This window comes from Diorhabda sublineata, chromosome Y (genome assembly GCF_026230105.1).
Source record: "Diorhabda sublineata isolate icDioSubl1.1 chromosome Y, icDioSubl1.1, whole genome shotgun sequence".
Classification (NCBI taxonomy): domain Eukaryota; kingdom Metazoa; phylum Arthropoda; class Insecta; order Coleoptera; family Chrysomelidae; genus Diorhabda; species Diorhabda sublineata.
Genome location: NC_079486.1, coordinates 2,209,661 through 2,233,722, shown reverse-complemented (window position 1 = coordinate 2,233,722; position 24,062 = coordinate 2,209,661). Strand labels below are relative to the sequence as shown.

The 24,062-nt window shown below is 30.7% G+C and overlaps 1 protein-coding gene across 1 annotated transcript; it reads right to left on the bottom strand.

Moving 5' to 3' along the window:
• Positions 1–5,996: 5,996 nt before the first annotated feature.
• On the bottom strand, positions 5,997–23,731 carry LOC130451999 (uncharacterized). Its single transcript, XM_056791358.1, has 15 exons — positions 23,552–23,731; positions 22,939–23,112; positions 22,461–22,553; positions 22,249–22,383; positions 21,972–22,179; positions 18,319–21,860; positions 17,535–18,261; positions 16,695–17,354; positions 13,759–16,625; positions 12,048–13,686; positions 11,131–11,708; positions 10,602–10,836; positions 9,874–10,148; positions 7,659–8,777; positions 5,997–6,407 (listed from the first exon to the last, which is right to left on the bottom strand). The coding sequence occupies exons 1-15, from the start codon at positions 23,729–23,731 to the stop codon at positions 5,997–5,999; spliced, it is 12,843 nt and encodes a 4,280-aa protein (XP_056647336.1).
• Positions 23,732–24,062: the final 331 nt, after the last annotated feature.

The window sequence follows — 24,062 nt, the reverse complement described above, 5'->3', positions numbered from 1 at the left end:
ATTGTCAATTCCGAAGTTTGATACTGAACTTTTGGATGTTATTCCAAGATTATTAGTAATACTTCAATAAATACGTATTGGGATCCTGTTAACTCTGCTTGTATTCAAAATATAAGTCTTATTTATAGAATTTATTCAAAATTAGTAGGTAATGAAAATTGTTTACTTTTTGATTTAGGTCAATTAAGACAAGGTAATACAGAGAATTCTTTACATTTTCATACCAGGCTTTTGTCAAATTTGAGCTTATTGTATAACTATGTCGACCTTCACGAAAATGGTGACGCCGTTAGAATAAAAAAGAGGTTTTATGATACTCACGCTCTGAAAATATTTTTGTGCGGTTTAAAAGAACCATTTCAACTAGTTGTGCTATAAAACATAATACAATAGCCGAAGCCAGACAACAAATAATTTCAGAAAATAATATAAGATATTTACAATGACAAAACCTTGATAGTCTAGACCTGTACAGAGACAAAACTTTGAACAATAACTCTCCTAATTCCCAGTTAAACACACCACCACCAAATTACCAAAATAGTTTCCAAAACCCTAACTATTTTCCACGTGGCCCAATTACGTACTTTGCCATATAAGAGGTTTTTCACTAATCGCCAAGTTTTTGGCCCTCCAAGAAATCAGAATTCATCAAACCAAAGCCCCAAGCTCTACCACCGAAACTTACCTCTATGAGTGGAATTTCAAACAATACTTTTAGAAAGCCACAGAATAACTTTCAAAGACCTATTCCTATAAGCGCAATTTCAAATTACTCCATAAATCGACCTTCCACATCAGTAAACAGAAATCAAGCTGCTAGAATCCAATATCTCCCTCGGAAAAACTTGAAACAATAAACAAACCTTAGACGATACAAATGACGAACACTGCGAAAATAACCAACAAGAAAATATGTAGCCACAAATCAAACAATCATATAGAACTTAATTCAATCTGTGACAGAACAGATCTTCCGTATATTAAAATTTTGAATCCACCTTTGAAACTTTTAATTGACATAGGTGCTACCAGATAATTCATTAACACAAAAAAAAAGAAAGTTTTTTCAGAATATATTGTTAAAGAGCCTTTTACTATCTGCTTCTTATTTCAAACAACAACCAAAGATTATTGTGCCAAAATTCCAACATTTCCAGAATTCAACACAAAATCAACGATAAATTTTTGTATTTTCAAATTTCATTTCGATAGCCTCATTGGCTATGACACAATAAAACAACTAGGTGTAGAAATAGATCTCAAAAATTTAATCCTTAAAAAAACTAAAGCTCAGCTCCCCCTTTCACATTACGACAGTAGAAGAAAATTATTATTTTTAGCTAGGATTGAACCGAATTCTATCGAATCTGCAAAAATGCCTGTTATGCAGTTGTAGACATTATCAAGATAATATTGCAAAAATATACTTGAACGGTCCCGTTAAAACCACTCCAATTGAAAAAGAGTATGAAATTTTTCATATATCAGTAACACCCTCTTTTAATAATACTAGCAATGCTCTAAAAGCCAAACTCGCGATTAGTACGTTGAAGATTAAAATTAGAGGAATTTGATTATGAAATTGTATAAAAACGAGGTAAATCAAATAGTAACGGGGACGTTTTACATAGAGTAGAAATTTACCCTGCAACTTTAAACCATTTCTCGAATACATGAAAGAATTCAACAAAAACCTTAACCAAACTCTCAATCCAGAGAATTCCTCCATAATTGTCCAAATAGACCCTGACAATGAAACAGTATACACAAATCCAGAAGACTCAATCTTAGGAATACATATTACCGACAGACCCCTCCATAATGTTCTCAACTAAATTATTATAATAAAAGTAGTTAAAAACCCTCGTCAAGATATAAAAAAGATATGCTGCTATTCTTGTTGCTTCTCCCCAAAAAATTTAATGCATTTAGCATCAAATATTACTGATCTCACTTTTTCTTGCAAAGTTCGATTTAGCCTCTCATATTCATTTAACTGTGGTGAATACGTCATCCTTTCATTATTAATGAAATCTTTTCCATTGTCACACCTCACACTTTTACACTCTAATTCCTTTACATATCTCCATTTCTGCTAAATATTCTTTAATATAATCTATTGCATCATTTTTGTGTTTCAGAAGATGTATCACCTCATAATGAGTATAGTCATCCAAAAAAGTTAAGATATATATTTTTCTGTATGTATGATTTCCAAAGGCTTTGTTGCTATGGTCCTCTCGGTGTCAAACAGAAATCTAACCTGCTTTGCTTTCAAAGATATTTCGCAAAGGGTGTCAAAACTGTTTATATCCTTATTGTCTATATCCATCATCATATAGTTTTCTCTTAATTTTTTAATGTTGTTAATATATAAAATTTCCCAATTTTCTATATCAATTCATAAATTTTTTTTCTTTTATTTCCGTCAAATAACTTGTTACAAAGCCACATTTACTAAAATTCACTTCATTAAAACCTGCTGAATTTTCTTCCCTTCAAAAACTTTTTCATCATTCTTCATAACATATACTTTTTCCTTTTCAAAAATAACTTACCTCTGGTTTTCAATAAAGGCATTAACAGAAATTGAATTTTTACTTAAATCCGACACAAACAGAACTTCATTTAAAATACACTTTCCATTTTCAATAACCCCTAATCCTCTGGCTTTTATTTCACTGCCCTTTTTAGCTACATAAATATCTACATTTTTCTCTACAAAATTTGTAAATAGGTTTTTTTCATTAAACATGTGGGAGGTAGAGCCTGAATCTATCACAAAAATATTGTTAATATGTGTAAGGTTTCCTACTCTATTTCATAGGATGAAAATTACAATATTTTATTTTTATTATGTGAAAGATTTTCACCATGCCTATTCCTAAAATAACAATCATTTTCAGTGCAGTTAGTTTCTTTACACATTTTACACGCTATATTCTCCTTTTTAACTTGTTTGTCTATTGTTTCACAGTTCTTAGCATAGTGACCTCCCTTTCCGCAGTTATAACATTTATTTCACTTGTCATATTTCTATCCCCATTTCTACGCAAATGAGTAATATCCCCTTTTTAAGCACCTGTGACATACCATTGCATTTACATTAAAAGTAACCAAGTGACCTTTCTCTTTATTTATACATGTTTCATTCTCGGATAATAACAAAGCTGTAAGATTCTTGAGATGTTTCTTATTTTTTGAAGTGGACTTCCATGCAGTTTTAAAGAAATTAAACCTATCTGGCCAAGAACTTAAAATTTTTGACATTAACATATCATCTGTTATATCCTACGACGATAATCCTAATTTTTTAACCTATCTATATCCTTTCTAAAAAGTTCAATAAACTTTAATTGTTTTATAAAAAATTTTTATTATTCCTTAAATATGTATCAATAACAAATTTGTGAACAAAAATAAAAAACTTCAAAGCAAATGCTCAAAATGCCCACCATTTACTTCAACACACTTTATGATCCGCTTTCGTGAAGATCTATTAATATCAAATAATCCTTGTCTATTATTTTTAATTACATTCACGGCTTCTTCTATTTTCCATCGCAGTTGTGGAGAAGTAATTTTTTCTTTGTAAACTAATGCCTTCATTTGCGACCAAAATGAAAAAATCCAAATCCAATCAGGGCCTCTTGGTGGCCAAACAAACTCATTTCCACGACCAACGATGTGGAAACTGTTCGTTTAAGTATTGACGAACTTGTAAAGAATAATGTGGTGGTGCTCCGTCGTACAAAAACCACATATTTTATCTTAAAGCGAGAGGTATATCGTCTAATAATTCGTGTAAATGTTCTTGAAGAAAATCTAAATAAATTGGTTCAGAATCCTACAAATGATTATTTTTATAATTAAATATTCCTCGTCTGGTAAATGTTGCCTGGTCTAGGTTAACATTTTGTTTATATTGCAAAAAATGGGCAATTTGTAAACGCTTAGGTAATAAATTCTGAACAGGAGTGTAATGATATGGATGCAATTTTTCCCTCTTCAGTATTCTAAAAATAGATGATTGGCTTCTACCTCTTTGCAGACTTAATCGGCGAGTACTGATATCTGGATTCTCCGTAACACAAATTAAAATTTCATCTTCTTCATCGTAAAGACACCGTTTCACCTAAGCGGTTGTAAAGATTTCGGTACAGTTTGTAATTGGGTTGCCTTCGATTTGGGTATAATTGTGAATATCTTCGAGCCGCGGCTGGACTACTCTAATTTGACGGAGCAAACACACAAATCATATCACGCATCTCATTATTGGAAAAATCGTTATACCTAAGCATTATTTGATAAATAACTATTACACTTGTTAATTACTAAATTGTTAATAAATGGTATACTAATGTATCTCTTTTTTTATCCAACTTTTGCTTCTACACAAACTGTCTAAAAGTGACACAAGCCTACTTGAAAAGAAAAATTAAACCACGGCTTAATTCACGAATGTGATTTTCATATTGAGAGATCTTTACGAAAGCGGATCACAAAGTGTATTGAAGTAAATGGTGGGCATTTTGAGCATTTGCTTTGAAGCTTTTTATTTTTATTTACAAATTTGTTATTGTTACATATTAAAGAAATGATAAAATTTTTTTATGAAAAAATTAAAATTTATCGAAATTTTAGAAGCAAATAACTAGTTTGAGTTACACGAATCAAAGAAGGGTAACTTTTTTTGTAGAATTTAACGCTTTTTAATATTTTAGTTGTAAGTTTACCCCAAAAAAAGTTTACATTGATTTAATTAACACAAACTAGTGTAACTAGCGCCCTCTATTAGCAATGTTAAATTAGAGTGCAAATTATGATTCCTCATGACAAAAAACGTGCAGAATCATCATATTTTGAGGTCTAGAATCTACAGTTCAGAGATTGGACATGACATTTTTAATGAATCTCCCTATGTATATATATATAAAATAAATTTGGTTTCGTGAACGTGCTTCTAAATTAAAATCGTCCAAATATATATAATATATAATATAGCTGGCAAAGACTTCTTATATATATATATATATATATATATATATATATATAAAGCTTTGTTTCAAGAATTTTTGAATCTTTATAATTGAATTTTGTTTTTATGATATTTCATGTTTTGTTAACGCAGGTCTATTTTTTTATCGTGTTGATGACCTCTTTGTCTATTTTCTAAAAACTGAGAGGTTTACCCTATGTAGACCGCGTCACAATTAGTACAAGGCACTTGATATATATTACTTCTTTTGTTTTTTGGCGTTTTAGATTTTAGTGAAATATTATGTCGATGATATCGAAAATCACCGAAAATCTGAATTAATTATTGTAATACATTTATGTATATATTTCTTATATTGTATTTGACTATTCTGTTATTCTAGTCAAATAAATTGAATTAACAAATTTACGAATTTAAAAAAGTTGGTCAAAATTTATATTTCTTTTAAAAACTATCAAAAAAAAAAATCTAATTTTGAAACTGATGAGACCCAAAATCAAGAACATTTAGATGCATAAATATATCAAAAGGTCTAAGAAACAAGAAATTACGAGAGATATCATTTTCATGATTAAATATTGATAGTTTATGATTTTTTTATAATACTATGAATACCCAACATTCTTTTGAAACTGCAGCTGGATTTTAGCATTTGTCAAATAGTAGACCAATAATCAGAAAAAAAATTTGTGTGCAGAATGTCCAAGCATTTCTATTATATCCGTATGTTTGAGAACAATATGAGAACCAAAATATTCTTGGACAAAAAGTCGTTCTTTGATGCAAAGATTATATATTCCATATTCATTATAGTTAAAATTTGGACTTTTTCAATATTTCCAAAACCTATATAGATGGAAGGATTCTACATCTACATTTACTTAATCGTCCCTCTTATCAAATAATACATTAAACTGTGTGAAAAATCATATAATTTATTAATACTGTATAAAATTGTCATTCACTGTAACACGACATATTCTGTATTAGATTTCTAAGCTTCACTTGTCGAGTTCAACGAATCTTCTTTTTTTTCCAATGTTTTCATCAGAAAAATATTATTCTCTTTTAGATTCTTGAGATTTTTTATAAGATTATCATTTTCTTTCTTTAAGTTCATGATATGTTGTATCAATCTTTGATTTTCATCTTCGATATTTCTAAGACAGTCCTCCAGCTTCTCGTTTTTTGCTTTCAAATTATTTAATTTAAGAGTTAAAGTATTAATGTCTGATTCTAAGTTACTGGTTTTACTTTTGTGTTCTAGTGCTTGAGAATTAAGGTCATTGACAGAATCTTCAAGTCTAGTTACTAAAAAACTTAATTTTTCTTGGGTAGAAGTTATCAAACTATCTTTCTTCTCAATTTCTACTCTCATTTGGTTTGCATATTTCTTGAACTTCTCCTAATAAATAATACAAACAATTCATTTAACACAACATTGGAAAATATGTAGTATGTAAGTCAAATAAATTGAATTAACAAATTTAAAAAAGTTGGTCCAAAGCAAGGATAAAATTTTATCCAAGCAATTTAACGAAAATTTAGGTAATCTTGTGTTTATTGCCAATTTGCTTTCTGTTTTAAAAATATTTTGGTTTCAATTCAATGTAACGAATAAATGACTATTTTTAACTCTCAGGAACTATTTTGAAAACGTCTGCAAATACTTTTCTGGAAAGAGAAAATGAATACAAAGATGATATAAGCGATAATGGTTCAATAGTAGAAAAGAAGAAAAACCGATGGAAGTAATGACCACCTGAGGAATTTGAAATAAATGCTGAGGTAAGACAAAGTGATGGCCTCTCAGCGGTATTGTTTAACATTGCAATGAAAGGCATAATGAAGGAATATGATATTGAAGGAAGAATCGTTAATGAATCAAAACAAATAATAGCATATGCTGATGATTTAACTTTAATAGAAAATTAGTAAAAAGTATAGAGTAACAATAAAAATGACGGAAGAATTAGCAGAAATCAATAGCGGTATTCCAGCAGAGCTAATAAAGTAACATACATATCTTTCAACAGCAATACTCCTGATAAAAATCTGGAATGATGAGAGTAGTCTAAAAGACTAGAATAATTATCAAACTATCAACAAATAATTGTAAAAACTGTCATTCGGTACGAGGTGGAGTAACCTCATGGCTATAATTATTTTGGATAATCACTAAAAGACAAACTGCCCAATAATGAAGCTGTATTCAAAAATGGTAACTCTTGCATTGATCATATTATGCCAGGGAAAATAATAATGGTACAAAATGAAGTTATTTGCCGCCAACTTTGTTTAACATTCTAATAGATTAGATAATGAAGCAAACAGAAAAAATTGAAAAACTGTGAATTCACGGATGACATATGTCTATTAACAACAAATAGAAATGGAACATTTTTACTATTTAGGCAGCATAATAAATACAAAAGTGATACTTAAACTGACATCAAATCTGTTTCATACCAATGTAAAACGTTCAAAATTCGTTGAGAACTATATGTTGCTGTGGCTGTGTAATTTGTCAAATATTAAAGCTAGCACTAGTACTTCAAATTTACACAAATACATTCCTTGAATATTGCCTTTGTGGATTTTATATTAATATTCTAAGTTTGTATTGATAATGATAGTATTAAAATGTTAATCTTACTTGTTCCTCATCCCTTGCTTTAGATAATGTATCTATATAATGAACCAATCTTTTTTTTTCATTTTCTTGATCTTCTAAACAAGCTTCCAAATCCTCTAATCGAATTTCTAAGGAATTTCGCTCTATTTCTACATATTTTGTTCTATCTAGTTGATCTCTCAATAAATCACATTCATGTTCCAATCCAATCAGAATTTCATATTTTGATTTGAATATATCACGCTCAGCTTTCAATGCTTCCAAACATTGAATTTGTTTCTTCATTTTCTCAACATCTTTTAACTTCCTTATCGTTTCCTCAAGACTGTACTTCAGATGATCCCGTTCTACCCTCAATCTTTCTTTGTCTTCACATAAGGATTTGAGATTTGTTATTTTCTGTTCCATGCAAACAATTTTGGATCGTAGAATGTCTCTTTCCGCTTTTCTGTTGAATTCGTCTCCTTCGACAATAGACAATTTCCGTTTTAATTGATTCAATTCTATTTCCAAAAAATTTTTCTCTCTTCTCATTTTTAAAACACAATTCTCCAGTTCATCCACTATAGCTGCTTTCTTTTTTAATTTATGAATTTCTTGATCTAGAATACCCAGTTGTTCTACTTTTTGACTTAATCTTTCTCGATCTATCAAGACTTCCTCTAGAAGTAGAGATCTTTGTCTGAGCACTTCAACATCGTTGAGTGAGTAGGTGTACAAACAAAGTTCTTTTTCTAAATTGCGAACTTTTTCTCTTAGCTGTTCCTCTTCAATGGTGGCTTCAATTTTGAGTTTCAGTTCTTCTATTAACTTTTTAGTGACTGGAAAGCATCCTAATTTGGAGAATGAGTCTTCATAAAAAAATATTTGCTCCTTCAGTTTGTCATTTTCTTTTTGTATGATTGACAGTTTTGAGCAATATTTTTTCATTACCTCTACTTCCTTTCTTATTATTCTAACCCTCAATTCAGGTGTAATGTCTTGATTCCGCATCTGTTTGATATTCTGGTCCAATTGTTTGATTTCATTGTCCATTAGTAAGATTTCTAGGTTTTGGGGTAAATTAGAAGGACCTGCTTTTTCGGCATCGTCTTTGGAAGGAGCCTCTACATAGCAAAGTTTTTGTTCTTCATAACTTTCCTAAAAACAAAAGCCGATAGTAAAATATCTGTGTTGAATAAAGCAAATACAAGGATTTGTGAACAGAAGGTAATCATAGGGAATCAAATGAGCTAAATGTTGCAAAAGAGGCTATAAATTATAACGCTAATTTTTCTGCACCAGGTCCTTATAGTACTATAAAAGTATAATCAATCTGAAGTGTAAGTGGAGATAGGTTAGTATGTTAAAAATAAATGTGATTGCAAAACTTCACAATTTTATATTTGTCGTTAACAACCTAAATATAGGTGATCTAGATACTTTGATATAACATCAATCATAAATAGTTAGTTTTAATACCAAGCATGTGAGTTCCATTGAGCATTGGAAAATATTGTGTATTTTACTCCAATTTAAATTGATTCAAGTCTCATTTTAAATTGTTACGTGGTTTTTTAACATGAAAACTAAAACATGTAAGTAATTTAGAGAATCCCATAAATGATATTTTATAAATTCCAAATTAGTATTTGATGATCTTAGTATTTCTCAACTTTCCGATTCTTTCCTAAAATATATTAAAAGTTGAGGTGCCAAATGGGGGCGAAGATAATGATTCATCAATACGTTTTCCAAATAATCTCGCATATTCCAAAAGATTCCTCTCTTAATTTAATAAGTAATAAGTACTAAGTATATCCTGCTAAATTAAATGTATTATGATTTTTGATAGGCAATTTATGTCTGCACACTCTCTTTTGAAATTATTTAGATCAGTTTTGGTTCCTTACATCCGTTAGGAATGGTCAATTGGATAGATTTAAAAATAAGTTGTCAAATGTAAGAAAAATTAATGATTTAAGACATATTTGTCAGATGGTAGCAGCTGTTGAATACGTTAAGTATGAACGATATTTTGAAAATTAACCTTCAATTCGTAAAAAAGTTTATCCATTCACATTCTCAAGGCTATACAGGACAGCGATATTTCTGTGATTCCTTTGGAACGGAATTTTATCATTATCATTTATTTATGAGAATTACATTCTAATTTGTTTAAACAAAACCTTGTGACTACCTCTCTTTAGAACACACACTGTTTCCTAATAATTATAGAGGTATGATTAAAACTTACCACTAGATTATTCCTCAATGCAATTGTTTCAGTATCTTTAGGAATAACTAAAGCATATAAATTTTCTTTAGAACCTATTGTCCTGCAATGTAAAATACGTCTATCCATTTCTCGTTTTGACTGACTTTTTATATTAATTCTTCTTTTCTCAATATTTTGTTTTTTATTGCCATTGTTCAAGCTTCCTCTTCGTCCACAGCTTTTTCTGCCGATTTTACCAAAGCTACACCTTTCTTCCTTTTTTTTCATCAATTGATACTGTTTTGAATGTTGTGCTATCAAAAAATAATAAGTAGAAAATTTAGAATGTTTTATTTTGAAAGAACCAGATTTTTCTGATCGACTTTTGTTTATTGGAAATTGACTTAAAACAGATTTAATCTTCTGCATTAACCTTAACTTAAACTTTTTTTTATGAGATAAATTCGATTCAGGAATTTCCAGTCCTGAAATTATGGTTTCAGTTATTTTACTCATTTTTGTATGTATATGTGTACTTTGTCCTGGGAGCATTTTTAAAACTTGAGATGTTTTTGGAGTTTGATCCACTGCATCTTCAAATAGCTCATCTATAAAAATAAGAGTCTTTCAAGCAACGTGTTGAAATAAATGACAATAAAAGTAATTCAAATGTTACTTATATCTTATTTGATAATATGGTTAATAGTATGGTATTGATTCTCATTTATCCCGTCGTTTTCCATCTGAAAGGAAAAGGAAATATTCACCTTTATCTGTTTCAGAAGATTTTTGTTGTACTTTTTCATCCCCCTGAATTTGATTGTATATATTTTTGCAATTGTATGTTTCCATGCCTTCCACAATTCCTTTGGATTTTATGCTTTCTTTATCGTCTCTGGCCTTTTTGTTACCAACTTGCATTTCACTTCTTTTGATCTTAAGAATATTAGTTGATACATCTGTAGCATTTGGTTGGTCTCTAGTAATTTTTAATACGTTATCCTAGAATATTGAATGCCAAAGTTACGTAGTTTTCAAAAACATCTCCATCCCTTTTTAAAAACTTATACAAACATTTGAAAAATACACAATATAATCATATAAAAGAGATTATAAAATTTATAGGCTATTTTGGTAACGAAAAAATGAGAAATTCGAAAAGAGCAATAGTAAATCTTTTATAGTGTTATTTGAATACCTCGTTATATTTTGAAAAAGAAAAGTGGATAATAAAGAAGGGATATTCCAGAAGTAAATAAAATAGAATTTGAAAAGTTAAGACAAATATGTACTTACATTTTTTAGCTGAGTAAGTTTTATTTTGTCAATATTCTGAGTATGAGAATGAATATTGTTTATATACATATCTGTATCTAAATCAGTCTGTACACTTTCTCCATCATTCAATAAAATTGCTACTTCTTGAACAATAACTGATTGACAGTTATCTCCTGTAGATGTAATTGCTTTAACTTCAGAACTAACATTTTCTTTATCTTTTGTTGAAAATTTTGATATAAAAGTTTGCTCATTAACCGTTTCTTCCACCTCGTCTGTGCTATCTTTGTTCTCGTCTTTCACTTTCCTTTGACATTTTGATGTGTGTTCTCTAAAGTCGTCGTCAGTTTCTATCTCTTCTATTTTAGCTTTTAACTCGGTTTCTTCATCAGTTTTAGATATATCGTCAATACTAATAGATAAAGATGGTGTAGAGAATTTGTAGTAAAGAATTATATCATTTCTGAAATTTTCTTCTTCACTGTTGATCCTCGAATTGGTGTTTGATAAATGTGGAGGTGTTGATTCAATGGAAATGTTTGTTATACTGATTGATGACAGTTGGGATACGATTCTTGAACGAGTCGAACTATTATCTGAAATATTTGAATTATATGACAAAAACAGAAAAAACTTGATAGAACTAGACAAGAACAGAAATCAAACAAATTTAGGTAGCAACTACAATTGCGAAAAAAAAAAAGCATTTGGAGTTTTTCTGTGATAGATGAAAGTGCTCCAGTTGCAATGCCTTTCTAGACTAGGTCCAAAAAAGGTTTGTATATCAGCTATAGTAAACCACACCTCCTTACTAGCTTATTTACAGAGCATTGCAGTCTCAGGAAGCACCTGATAAGGAATAGATCTAACAGACGTTGCATATATTTGGAATATATTCTTAATCAATATAGCATAAATTTTGTAAAAAGAATTACCTGTAAAATGTGCTTCGAGTCCTTCACTTAACACATAGGGTCCATGATAGTCTGTTTGAAATATTGATGTCAAAGAATTCTCATCTTCTTGTGTTTCTTCTATGCTTGGCTCTAGGTATTGAGGTGAGTAACCTCTGGGTATCAATGAATTCAGATTAAGAATTTTATCAGGTAGAATTACAAAAAAACCAGATCTTGCTACTACGGATGCTTTATCTTTGAATTTTTGTACATCAATAGACCATTGTTCAAAGGGTAAATGATATTTGTTGAGTGAGAAGTACGTTATTTTAGTAGTATAATGCATTAGTTCTTTACAAGTGCATATTGGAAGTTTCTTAGCTGGTTTCACATCGTGAATATTAGAGAATTCATCACTTCCTCTCGAAGTAGTTTGTGTATTTATGTTTGCTTGACTTATTAGTGGACATTTTTTATTTGATTGAAGGCATATACATGATGAAATTCTACAACCACATTGGGAAAATTCATTGCATCTATGTGCTTGTACTTGTTTTGACTGCCAGGCACAAGTTGCCGTACATATATTTTCAATAAATGAAGGTTGTTCAGGTACTTCTCTTACTTCAGCTTCAATTTTAATACAAGTGCTTATTATTGGAGGAATATCTTCGTTGTATGGTATTCGTTTCATTTTGATTATATCGCTAGTAGGCATAGCACATGGTGCAACACATTTATTATTTTTAATAAACGTCAATTCCAATACACCTATGTCTCCTTCGAACATTTTCGTATTTTCAGCTTCTAAGATTTTTCCAGTTTTATCTTTTATATCAGTTTCTTCAATTCCATCAACTACAGCTCCTTTCATTTCCTTTGTATCAACAACCTTGACATTTGAGATCTCAGTGCAATCAACTTCTTTCTTCTTTTCTACTGCTTTCATGATGTCTTCATTAAGCTGAATCTTTTCAATCGAATCTTTTGTCACACTTTTTTCATTCTCAGGAGCAATTTCTTCTTTTACAATTGGTGAGTCATCTCTAACAAATTCTTCAGTTTTTATTTTTCCTGCTTGTTTATTGGATATCTGTTTTATAGAATCTTTCTCATTTAAAACACCACTTTTCTTGATACTACTCTGTTTCTCTAATATCTCAGACTCTTTGTGATTTGAATTTTCCTTTCCTTTTTCCGATAATATAAACATAATTTTATCTTTGGATGTTAATTGTCTTCCCGATCCCGTATTTTTTTTTATAGTTTCCAAGTATTCTCTTTTAACATCTGATTCGTGCGATATTACAGGAATAGTCAAATCTTCTGTTTGAGAATATTTTGATTGGCTTTTATTTGTTGATTTTGCTTCTCTAATACCTCTCGATTCCTCTGATATTATTACTATATTTTTTTCCCCGTTTGATTCCTTTCTTTTAACATCTATATGTCGATACTTCTCTCTAGGTATTTTAGATTTAGCTTCTTCCTTGGGAATAATTACAGAACGCAAAGTATCTTGTGAAATTGTTATTTCATCAAAGTTTGGTAATATGATATCAACATCCTCTACCATTGGTAACTGGGATATTGAAATCTTTTCTTGAGATAATTTTGATTGAGGCAGTTGCTTCAATAACAAAAACGATTTTTCGGTTCCTGTAAGTTCTTTCTTCTCCTGAATATGTTCTTTATCAAGGGCATCAAAATATATTTCTTCTTCTAATTGGATGGCATCAAATTTTTTTACTTTCTCTAAACCTTTAAAATTAGTTTGTTGTTTAGAAGAAAGTTTATTTCCTATACAAATCGCTCCACATGATTCTTTAAATAAAGGTGAAGCACTGTCTTTAATCTTATATTCCAATGATTCTTGGAATTGTTTAGATAACGTTGATGAGCAAAGATTGGGACATATATTTTCACAAGAATAGAAAGTTTTCATAATTTCTAAATCCTTTTCAGAGTGTTCTTCGTCGATCATATCAGTAACATGGGGTTTTATTATATTTTCAGGTATAGAAGCTTTGTTATGTACTTGATTTTTCCCAGAACATTCACAAGTACTTTGTGTATTTTTTAGTTTATCAACATTTTTTGATGCTTTCGCTTCAATTTCAACCTCTAGATCATTGTCTGACATCTTAACAACTCTAGATGTAAAATCATCAAATAATGGGATATTAATATTTATAGTCGTTATTGTTTTCTTCTGCTCTTCCAAGCGTATTGATTTACACAGTTGGGGGGAGGTCTTTTGGGAATAAAATGCATTCGAATTACATCCAGGGGGCATTTTATTGGACATTTTTATATGTTTTCCCTTTTTACCGATTTGAATGTCAATATCTATTTGGGTATTCTCAAAGGTAGATTCACTTTTAGAAAATAGGCATTTTTGGTGTCCGCTTTTTGAGCTATCAATAATAAAAATTTGTTCCTCTAGTTTTTCGTCTGTATTACATGCTGTGTGACATTTATCTATTGATTGATACCTTAAAACCTTTGCTTGTGTTTTATTATGTTTACAGGTTTCGTGTGCTCTAATCTTAGAAAATCTGTTGATAATCGGTTCTGTATCCATTTTTCCATATCTTACTGATTTCTTTAATTGTTGGTCTTCGTTACATGGAGCATTGCATTTTATTTTCGGTGTTTTCTTGAGGTCTCTTTCCCCTCTTTGCCTCATTTTATCAGATCTAATAATAATTGGGTCTGTGTCAATTTTTTCATACCTTTCTGGTAATTTTTCGACATGTTGATCGGTATTATATGAAACATTGCATTTTTTTGTTCGTGCTTTGAGTGGATCACTTTTATCTTTTGATTTCAGTTGTTCAAATCCGGTAATTGGTTCTTTAACAAATTTTCCATTCATTTTTGGTGCTTTCTTAAATTGTCGATCATTATTACACGGCGCAACACATTTTTTTAGTGATGCTTTAAAGTTATCAGTTTCTTTTGATCTTATTTTATCAGGTGTGATAATGATTGGTTCTGTCCCTATTTTTCCACAACTTTTTGGTACTTTCTTGACTTGTAGATCGGTACTACATGGCGCATTGCATTTGTTTGGAGATAAAATCCTTTCGTGTAGAACTTTTGTCAGTTTGGAGCTTTTTCGTTTTTCTGCTTTCATACTAATATCTTGATCGTATTTATTAATTGTGTCACAACCCGCATAAGTTTTACTTAGAGAGATAGATTTTTCTAAAGGAGTTTTTTTAAATTCAGGGCGTTTGTAGTGTGAAATTTTTTTCCCAGTTACGCATATTTCTCCTTGGTTACATGATTTTAAAGATCCTACACAAATACCTTTACAAATAGGTTTCATTCGTAGCCTTTCTTCTTTTAGTTTAGCTTCCAATAACTCCGCTTCTTCTGAGGTGAGTTCTTTATCGCCAAACAATTTTTTCTTTAAACTATCCCTTCGAGCTTGTTCATTCAACTTTTCTTGCTGCAATTGATCTTTTTCCAGAGTAATTTTCCTGTCTCCAACAAAGTTTTGCTTCAATTCTTCTTTTAGTAAATTATCAGCTTCAGATTTTTTTTCTAATAGTTCTTCTCCAGGAATTAGTTGTTTCTTACTGAATATTCTGGTTTTCATGGTGTCGTTGTCAAGAGCTTTTTTTATTAAAACTTCTTCTACACCTTCTTCTTCTCCCTCACCAAAAAGTTCTTTGCTTAACGCATCCTTCTGTAAAATTGGTTCTTTCAATTGTTCTGGAAATAATTTATTTCCTTCATATAAACTCTGTCCAAGACTTCCTGTACGAGCTAGTTCTTCTATTTTTTTCTTTTCCGAGATTTTTCCAGCTTGCTCCCTTTCAAACACTTCTTCCAGAAATTTCATTTCTGCTGGAGTTAGTTCTCTGTTTCCAAATAGGTGAGTTTTCAATTCAATTTGTCTTTGCTTCTTATACGCATTTTCTGACATTTCTTCTTCAGGAGTTAATCGTTTGTGCCCAAGCATCATTTTTTTCAAATTATCTTTGTCTCTATTTATGTTCTCATCAAATTTTTCATCTTCTGTTAAATTTATACCACCAAAGAATTTTTGTTCATAAATTTCTTTTTGCAATGGAGTTTCTTCGAATTTCTTTTCAAAAGTCTGCCCTTTTTCAGGAAAAAAATTTTTCCCCAGTAATTCGTCTCCAGCTTGATCCATCTTTTCTATTTCATCCCCTTCTAGTGTTTCTGCTGTAACTTTGCCTTCTATGATTTTATTCCAGTCTGACATTTTCTCATCAAACAAACGTTTATTTAAACTATCTCTTTTTTTTATTTCTTCATATTTCTCTAAAAATTGTTCTTCTTTGGTAAATAGTTTTATGTCTCCAAACATTTGCTTTTTTGAAATATCTCTTTTAAGATGATCTTGTTTGCCTTCTGCTTCCAACAATTTCTTCTCCTCCAAAGAAATCATTGCTGCTTCTTCCTTTTCTTTACCTGTCAACTGTTTCATTTTAAGCTCTAATTTCTCCTTATTGACATCAAATTCTTTATTGCCGAACAAAATTTCTTCATTCAGTGAAGTATCTAATAGTTCTTGGTTCTCTTTTGATGACAGTTCTTTTTCCCCAAAAAGACGTTTCTTCAAGTTTTCTTTTTCAAATTCTGCTTTCAACTTATTTTCTTTTTCTGTAATTATTTCCTTATCCTCAAACGTTTCCATTTTTTTATCACCAAGTAATGCTTGTTTATCGTTAAAATCTCTTTCTTCGATCTGCAACTCTTCTGGAACTGCTATATTGTCATCAAAAGTCTTCATTTTCAAAGATTCATTTTCTGTTAACTCTTTCATTTGATTCTCCAATACCTTCTCTTTTCCTTCAGTTAACCACTTTCCACTTAATTCAGAATCCTTTTGCTCTTCTCTCTTTAATTTTCCTCCAATGATTTTTCCTTCATTTGGACTACTTTCTTCAAACAAACTTTTTTTAAAGCTCTCCTTCCATTTTTGTTCATGGAGTTTTAATTCACTTGGATATGATTCACTATCTCCCAGAATATTCTTTTTTACAGCACCTCGTTCTATTTTTTCAAGGTTTACCGAATTGTTTTGCACAGGAGATATAGAAGGCATTTTTGACATCCCTTCCATCTTTTGATCTGATAAGCGTATTTCCAGAGGAGTGAGTTCCTTTCTTAATATATCTTCACTATATTGAACTTCTCTCATCTTTGCATTTAATATTTTTTCTTCCTCGGGACTAAGTATTCTATTACCAAATAATGTATTTTTTAAAATGTCCCTTTTTGCTTTTTCCTCTTTTAGTTTAATTTCTAATGCTTTTTCCTCTTTTAGTTTAATTTCTAATGCTTTTTCTCCTTGTGGTTTTGATTCTTTTTCAAGAAAAGAAAATTTCAAGTTTTCTTCTTGTTTTATTTTCATAGCTTCTAATATTTCTTGTCCCTCTGGGGTGTGCTCTTTATCTCCAAACTTTTTTCTTCTTATCATTTCGCTGAGAGCTTTTTCTTTATGTTTTTCCTCCTGCAATTCTTTCAATAGTTCAGACTCCTCACCATGTTCTTTTCCAGATACATGCTTTTCGACTTGCTGGACTTTCAATACATCATCCGATCGTTTCTTTTCTTCATGGCTTAATTCTTTCTTGTCTGCAGGAACTTTCAATTTATCCTCCAAATGTTTTTTTTTCTCATCAGAAGAAACATTTACTTCCACCTTTCGCCATTCTTTCCCAATCGAAGCTACTATTGATTTATCAAGTTTTGCATTTTCTTTTTGAGCCTGTTCTTCTCTTAGTTTCAGATCCAATATAGTAGCCTGTTCAGGTGTTAATTTTTTACCGCCAAACATTTTCTCTTTCAGCTCTTCTCTCTCGGCTATTTTTTCTGTTAACTGACCTTTCAACATTTTTTCCTCAGATGGGAGCATTTTTTTTTCACCAAATATCAATGTTTTTTCCATTTCTTCATTTGGTATTAATTGTTTATAGTCAATTAAAGACTTTTTTATGTCCTCCCTTTTTTCCTCATCTTTTCTTAAACTCTTTTTCTCTCCCAAACTTCTCTGTTTTACAGCATTTTCCTTTTCCAGTTGTTCATCCAACATCTGCTCTTCTTTTGCTGTTAATTTTCTATCGTTCAATATTGTTATTTTCTGTTTATCTTTTGAAAGTTTATCAGATCCATGTAATATCTGTTCTGAAGTTGGCAATTTCATATAAGGTAAAACTTTTTTTGCTTTTGATTTATCTTCTATCGTTTTCCCTTCTTCGAGTATTAATTTCTTGTCATCAAAAATTTTCTGTTTCACATCTTTATCATTTTCCAAAATTTCATCTACAACTAATTTAGTTTTTTGTGGCCACTTGGCTTGATACATTTCTTCTGAATTTTTCACTTTCTTCGAAATCTTTTCTTTCCCTCCAAGAATTTTCTGTTTCAATTCATCACTTTCTCTTTTAGTATTGGTAAGTTCTTCATCCCCAAGTGTTCGTTGTTTCAAGGCAACTTTTTGTGCCGACATAAGTGGCTCTTCAGCTTCAACCAACTGTTTCCTGAATTTTTCATTTTCAGCTTTCACCAACATCTTTTCTTCCCTAGGTGATTGAATTCTATCACCAATCAATTTTCTCTTCAACCCATCTTTATCTCTTTGTTCTCTGACATCTAGCATTACGTCTTCTCGAGCATTGTCTATTACTTTCTTTTCTGTTGATGTTATTGCTTCTTCTCCCAAAACTATTTTCTCCAACCGTTCTTTTTTATTCTTATCTTTTCTCAATTTATCATTCAACACTTCTTGATCTTTAGATATTAATTTTTTGCCATCAGTCCTTATTTGTATTAATCCCTCTTTCTCGCCTTCAAGTTTACTTTCTAGAACTTTATCACTGACATCTGGTTGCAACCCAGCTCTTTGGTCTTGGCTTTCTCTAAGCTTTCCTTTGAAGATATTCTTCTCTAATAGACTTAAGTCTTTATCTTCAAGTATATTTTGTTGCAATGCTTTCTTTTCTCGATCTATTTGTCCATTATATTTTGTCTGTTGGTCAAATAGAAGTTGTTCCTTTTTAGCCTGTTCAGCTAAATGCTCTTTTCCAAGACCTTTTCCCACTTTTAGCATTGAAGCTGGATCACCAACCATTTTTCTACTTACTTTATATTGTTCAGACACCTTTTTTTCTCCAGTAATTATATCTTTTTTAGTGGCATGTTTATAATCCAGCACCTTTTCTTCTGCAGATTTGATTCTCCTATCATCGACTTCCTTCTTCTTTATTACTTCTTTGTTGGCATCATTGGTTCTGGATTCTTCATCAATACTCTTATCATTTTCTTGTTGGAATCTTTCATCCCCAATTAGTGGCTCCTCTTCTTTCTCTTTCTCCTGAGGTATTCTCTTATGGCTAAACGTTTTTATTTTTGATTTAGCTTTATCTCCTGGATCTACAGTTACATCTTTATCTGTTTCATATTTTTTATTCATCAGCTTCTTTTCTGCTGAAGTTGTTCCACTAGTGTCTAATATTTTCTTTTTTGTAGTTTCCGTACCCTCTCTGCCTCTTTCGTCTTTAGTCTTACTTTTATCAACTAAATCTTTGTCTCTTTGAACTTGTTTTGCTTGGAGTTTTTCCTTTAGTGACCCCTCTTCTTTAGCTTCTTCTAGAGGTATTCTCTTATAGCTGAATATTTCCATTTTTGATTTAGATTTGTCTCCTGAATCTATAGTTACATCTTTATCTTGAACTGTTTCATATTTTTTGTTAATCAGCTTCTTTTCTTCTGGAGTTGTTCCATTAGTGTCTATTATTTTCTTTTTTGCTATTTCCGTTTCTTGAGGTCCTCCTGACTTCTCTCCAGCACTATCTTTTATTTTCTCTTTTTTGGCTAGTTCCATGTGATACTTTACATCTACTCCTTTTTTCATCGGCACTTCTATACTGAGAGGTGTTTTCTCTGCCTTTCCCTTATCTCCTATTGTTATCCTATCTTTTTTCAAATTTTTTTCTTCTATCCCTATTCTACTTTTCCTTCTTCCTGTTTCATCCTCAGAACCATAATCAGTAATGTTTTTTCTTTTGATTATATCTCTATCAGCTTTATCTGCCCTCTTTGGAATATCTTTTATATCTTCTTTTTCTTTTATATCCTTTTTTTCTTTATAACCAGTTAAAGTTTGTTCTTCAGCAACATTCTTTTCTCCAGTGATTATTTTAATTTTATGGACCTGTTCAGGTTTCTCTTCCAACAACTTTTTCCCCATAGATTTTATTCCCCTATCTTCAAGTACTGTTTTCTTCATTGCCTCTTTGTTTGTATCATTGGTTTTGAATTCGTCATCCAAACGCTTCTCTTTTTCTTGAAGAGGTCTTTTATCTAAAATCATTTTCAAGTCCTCTTTGTCTCTTTGATCTTTATTCACACCTTTATCAACTAAATGTTTGTCTCTTTGAAGTTGTTCGGCTTTAAATTTTTCCTTTGGAGGCTTCTCTGCTTTCTCTTCTTGTCGAGGAATTCTTTGGTTCCCAAACATTTCCATTTTTGATTCAACTTCGTCCCTTTGATCTACAGCAACATCTCTGTCTGCTTGAACTTGTTCTGTTTTACGTTTTTTCCCCAGTATATTCTTTTCCACAGAAGTTATTCTTTGATTTTCTAATATTTTCTTTCTTCTTTCTGCTGTTACCTCCGGGCCGTCTGATTTATCTTTAGCATCATCTCTGATTTTATTTTTTCTTGCTTGTTCCATGTGATAATTTACATCTACTCCTTTTACTTTTGGCGCTTCTGTATTATTACCAGTTAAAGTTTGTTTTTCTGCCCCATCCTTTACTCCGGTGATTATTCCAATTTCATGAACCCGTTTCTGTTTCTCTTCCAATACCTTTTCTTTTGTAGATTTTATTCCTCTATCATCAACTACTTTTTTCTTTATTGCCTTTTTGTTGGTATCATTGCTTCTGAATTCATCATCTTTTTCTCCGTGAAATCTTTTATCTTGAATCATTTTCAAGTCCCCTTTGTCTCTATGATCTTTAGTCCCACCTATATCAACTAAATATTTGTCTCTTTGAACTTGTTCTGCTTTGACTTTTTCTTTTAGTGACTTCTCTTCGTTTTCTTGCCCTTGAGGCATTCTTTTATAGCCAAACATGTCTTTTTTTGATAGAGATTTGTCTCTTTGATCTATATCTACATCTTTGTCTGATGAAACTTGTTCTGTTCTAAGTTTTTCTTCCAAGAGTTCCTTTTTATCAGAAGCTATTCTTTTATTTTCTAATATTTTTTTTCTTGTTTCTGCTGTTTCCTGCAGGTCTTCTGATTTACCTCTGACATCATCTCTCATTTTCGCTTTCCTTTGTTGTTCTTCTCCTTTTTTTATCAGCTCTTCTGTACTGAGAGGTATTTTTTCTGTCTTTATCTTATCTTCAATATCTTTCTTCAAATTTTTTTTGTCCAACCCTACTCTACTTCTTTTTTTTCCTGTTTGATATTCTGGACCATAGTCTTCTTTCATTTTTATTGTATCCCTGTCAGCTTCACCTATTCTCCCAGAAGTTTCTATTTCCTTTTTTACAGCCTTTTTTTTTTCAATTCCATTTGAAGTTTGTTCTTCCTCTACACCATATTTATATATTTCATTGTCTAATAATCCATCTTTTGTTTTACTTGTATAAAATATTTTTCCTTCGGTGCGTTTATCTTGGCTTCTAAGATCTCTTTCTCTCAAAAGTTTTTTATTCTGATCCTGATCTTCTATGTCACTACTTTTATCTCTTTTCTTTGATTTAGGAGGTTCCTTATGGAGGTTATCTATAGAAACTCCCATATCTTCATCTTCCCTTTTCCCTTTTTTTACTACATCTTTGCTTTTTGAAATAACTTTATTTTCATGGGGTATATATTTCATTAATTTTGAATCTTCATCAATAGTGTCAACTGTAGTTTTTTCAACTCGTTTTCTTTCTTTTAGAGAGATATCTTCATTGCTACTGTCTTCTTCTGTTTCAAATAAAGTCTTTTCTTCTGTTGATATGATCTCTCTTTCAAATTTTTTACGTTTTTTATTTGAACTAGTTTTTAGACCTACATTTCTTCTGTCGAGCTCACTTTCTTTGCTACCCACACTTTTTGGTAGTATTTTATGATCTGTTTTAAGTAAATTTTCATCAGACATGGTCACCTCAGAACTTTTATGATGCTAAAATAATTGTTTAAGAATTATCTACTGAAACTGTTGAATATTATATATCAAGTTTTGCTATATTACCTTTGGCTCAGAATGTTCATCGCATGCTTCACAAACACAAGTTATTAATGTTTCAGGTCCACCAGAATTCGAATCCTTATCTTCCTTGAATGTTCTTTTTGCCCAATGGGAATAAGCGGTTTCTAATTCTTTTCTCTAGATATGAACATTTTTATTTACTCTCACAAAAGAAATTATATTATTTGACATAAAGCTAATTAAATGATACATACCTTACTCTCTGGGAAGTTATGGCATGCAGTACATTCACATACATCCTCATGAAGAGCTGTTAATTCAGCATATGCTGAATTCAGTTCCTTTTTCTAAAGACAAATAAAATAATGATCATTCTAGTTTCAAGTATTAAGTGAATTTGATATTAACAATGTAGATTATTTCTTGCACTTATTCTCAATTTTTTATTACCATTACAAATTTCAAACATATATTTATTAAAATCTTTATTCATATAGAAAACACTAATGAAATTAAAATGTTTGTGTCCTTGCTTTATAAAATTATGATGAATGTTGAGGTAGGTTAACAATTAAAATTCAAAACTTAAAAGTTCAAGTAGGATGAGGTAGCACCTTACTAATGAAACTCTGATTATTTTTAATTGTTAATTCTAATTGTTATATTTTTGTTGTTTTAGATGTAAACCATTCAGAATATGAGACATGATAATTTATAAAGTTTAAATTTTACCAAATCATCAAGTTTTTTCTTCTGTTGAGGCGCCAAATCCAGCTGAGAGTATAAATAGAGCATCTTTTCTAAATAATTGATCCTTTGTTCCAGCTGTTTTATTCTCTCGTTTTTGAAAGCTGCTATTGATTCAACCAAATATTCCACTGGTATTATTTTTCCTGAATGCAAACCCTACAATTTGAGAATGATGGATGTCTTAAATTATTTATAAATAAACTTCTCTTCTGATATAACACACAGTAATGTTGGTATGTGTGTGTGATTGTGAAAATTATAAGAACATTATGGTTTGTAGGCACGGATAAGGTTAGAAAGTGATCTTAAATATTTAAATAGTTATCTTCTCCAATATTTTATTACTCAGAAATTTCAAAAACCTATTTGCAGAAGAATACAGTACAAATTTCTACATGACTTAGAGAAAATTTTCAAATAATTTTTACAATGCCAGATGTTTTTATTAGGGGAATTACTCATTATATAAGTTATTACAGACGAAATTTGAACAGGAGCTTTGTTATGTTACTAAGAAATACCAGAAATATAGGTATTGGAATCGAACCAATGTAAAGTAAATACATTAAATACTGCGTAAACTTTAAGTACTCACCAGCCTGGGTTTGGATTGATAATCTAAAATATACTGCCTTCTTTCCTCTGTGATATCACTCCAAGCTCTTAAGTCCTGTGCTGATTGATATGTTTTCATGCGCCCTTCCGATCTTACTCGTGTTATTTGTAATTCATTTGGATTCTGAAAAGCCCTTGTCCTTTTGTTAACATAAGTCATTTTGGTGATTTGAAAAAACTCTTTGTTTCAGCTATGAACGTTCAAAATAATGTGAATATAATAATTGTATACATCTCTCTTCAAATTTCTGAAACTGTCAGTTAAAATGTCAATACTTAGATTCTTTATTTATCAAGTTGGCAAATACCAATTGCTACAATCAATATTCCATTGTAAAATAAAATTAGGTTAGGAGCTGATGTCAAATGGGGTGCATTCCACGAGTTACTCACGACAATCACGTTCACGACTACGATCTTTCTGGTTCCACTAATTCCATAGCGTTATAATCGTAAACACAAGTGGAATGGCTTTCAAGTCATTTTAAGCG

What these genes read in the sequence shown, in the direction of transcription:
- LOC130451999 (XM_056791358.1), bottom strand. Translation starts at nt 23,731, where the DNA reads ATGACTTATGTTAACAAAAGGACAAGGGCTTTTCAGAATCCAAATGAA. An exon ending in CACAAAAAACTAAATTAGTT is followed by an intron (nt 18,262 to 18,318) that starts GTAGATGAAATT and finishes TTTGATGACAAG; the next exon opens with AAATTAATACTCGAAGAAGG. An exon ending in ATTTTAAAGGTTTAGAGAAA is followed by an intron (nt 13,687 to 13,758) that starts GTAAAAAAATTT and finishes GAACATATTCAG; the next exon opens with GAGAAGAAAGAACTTACAGG.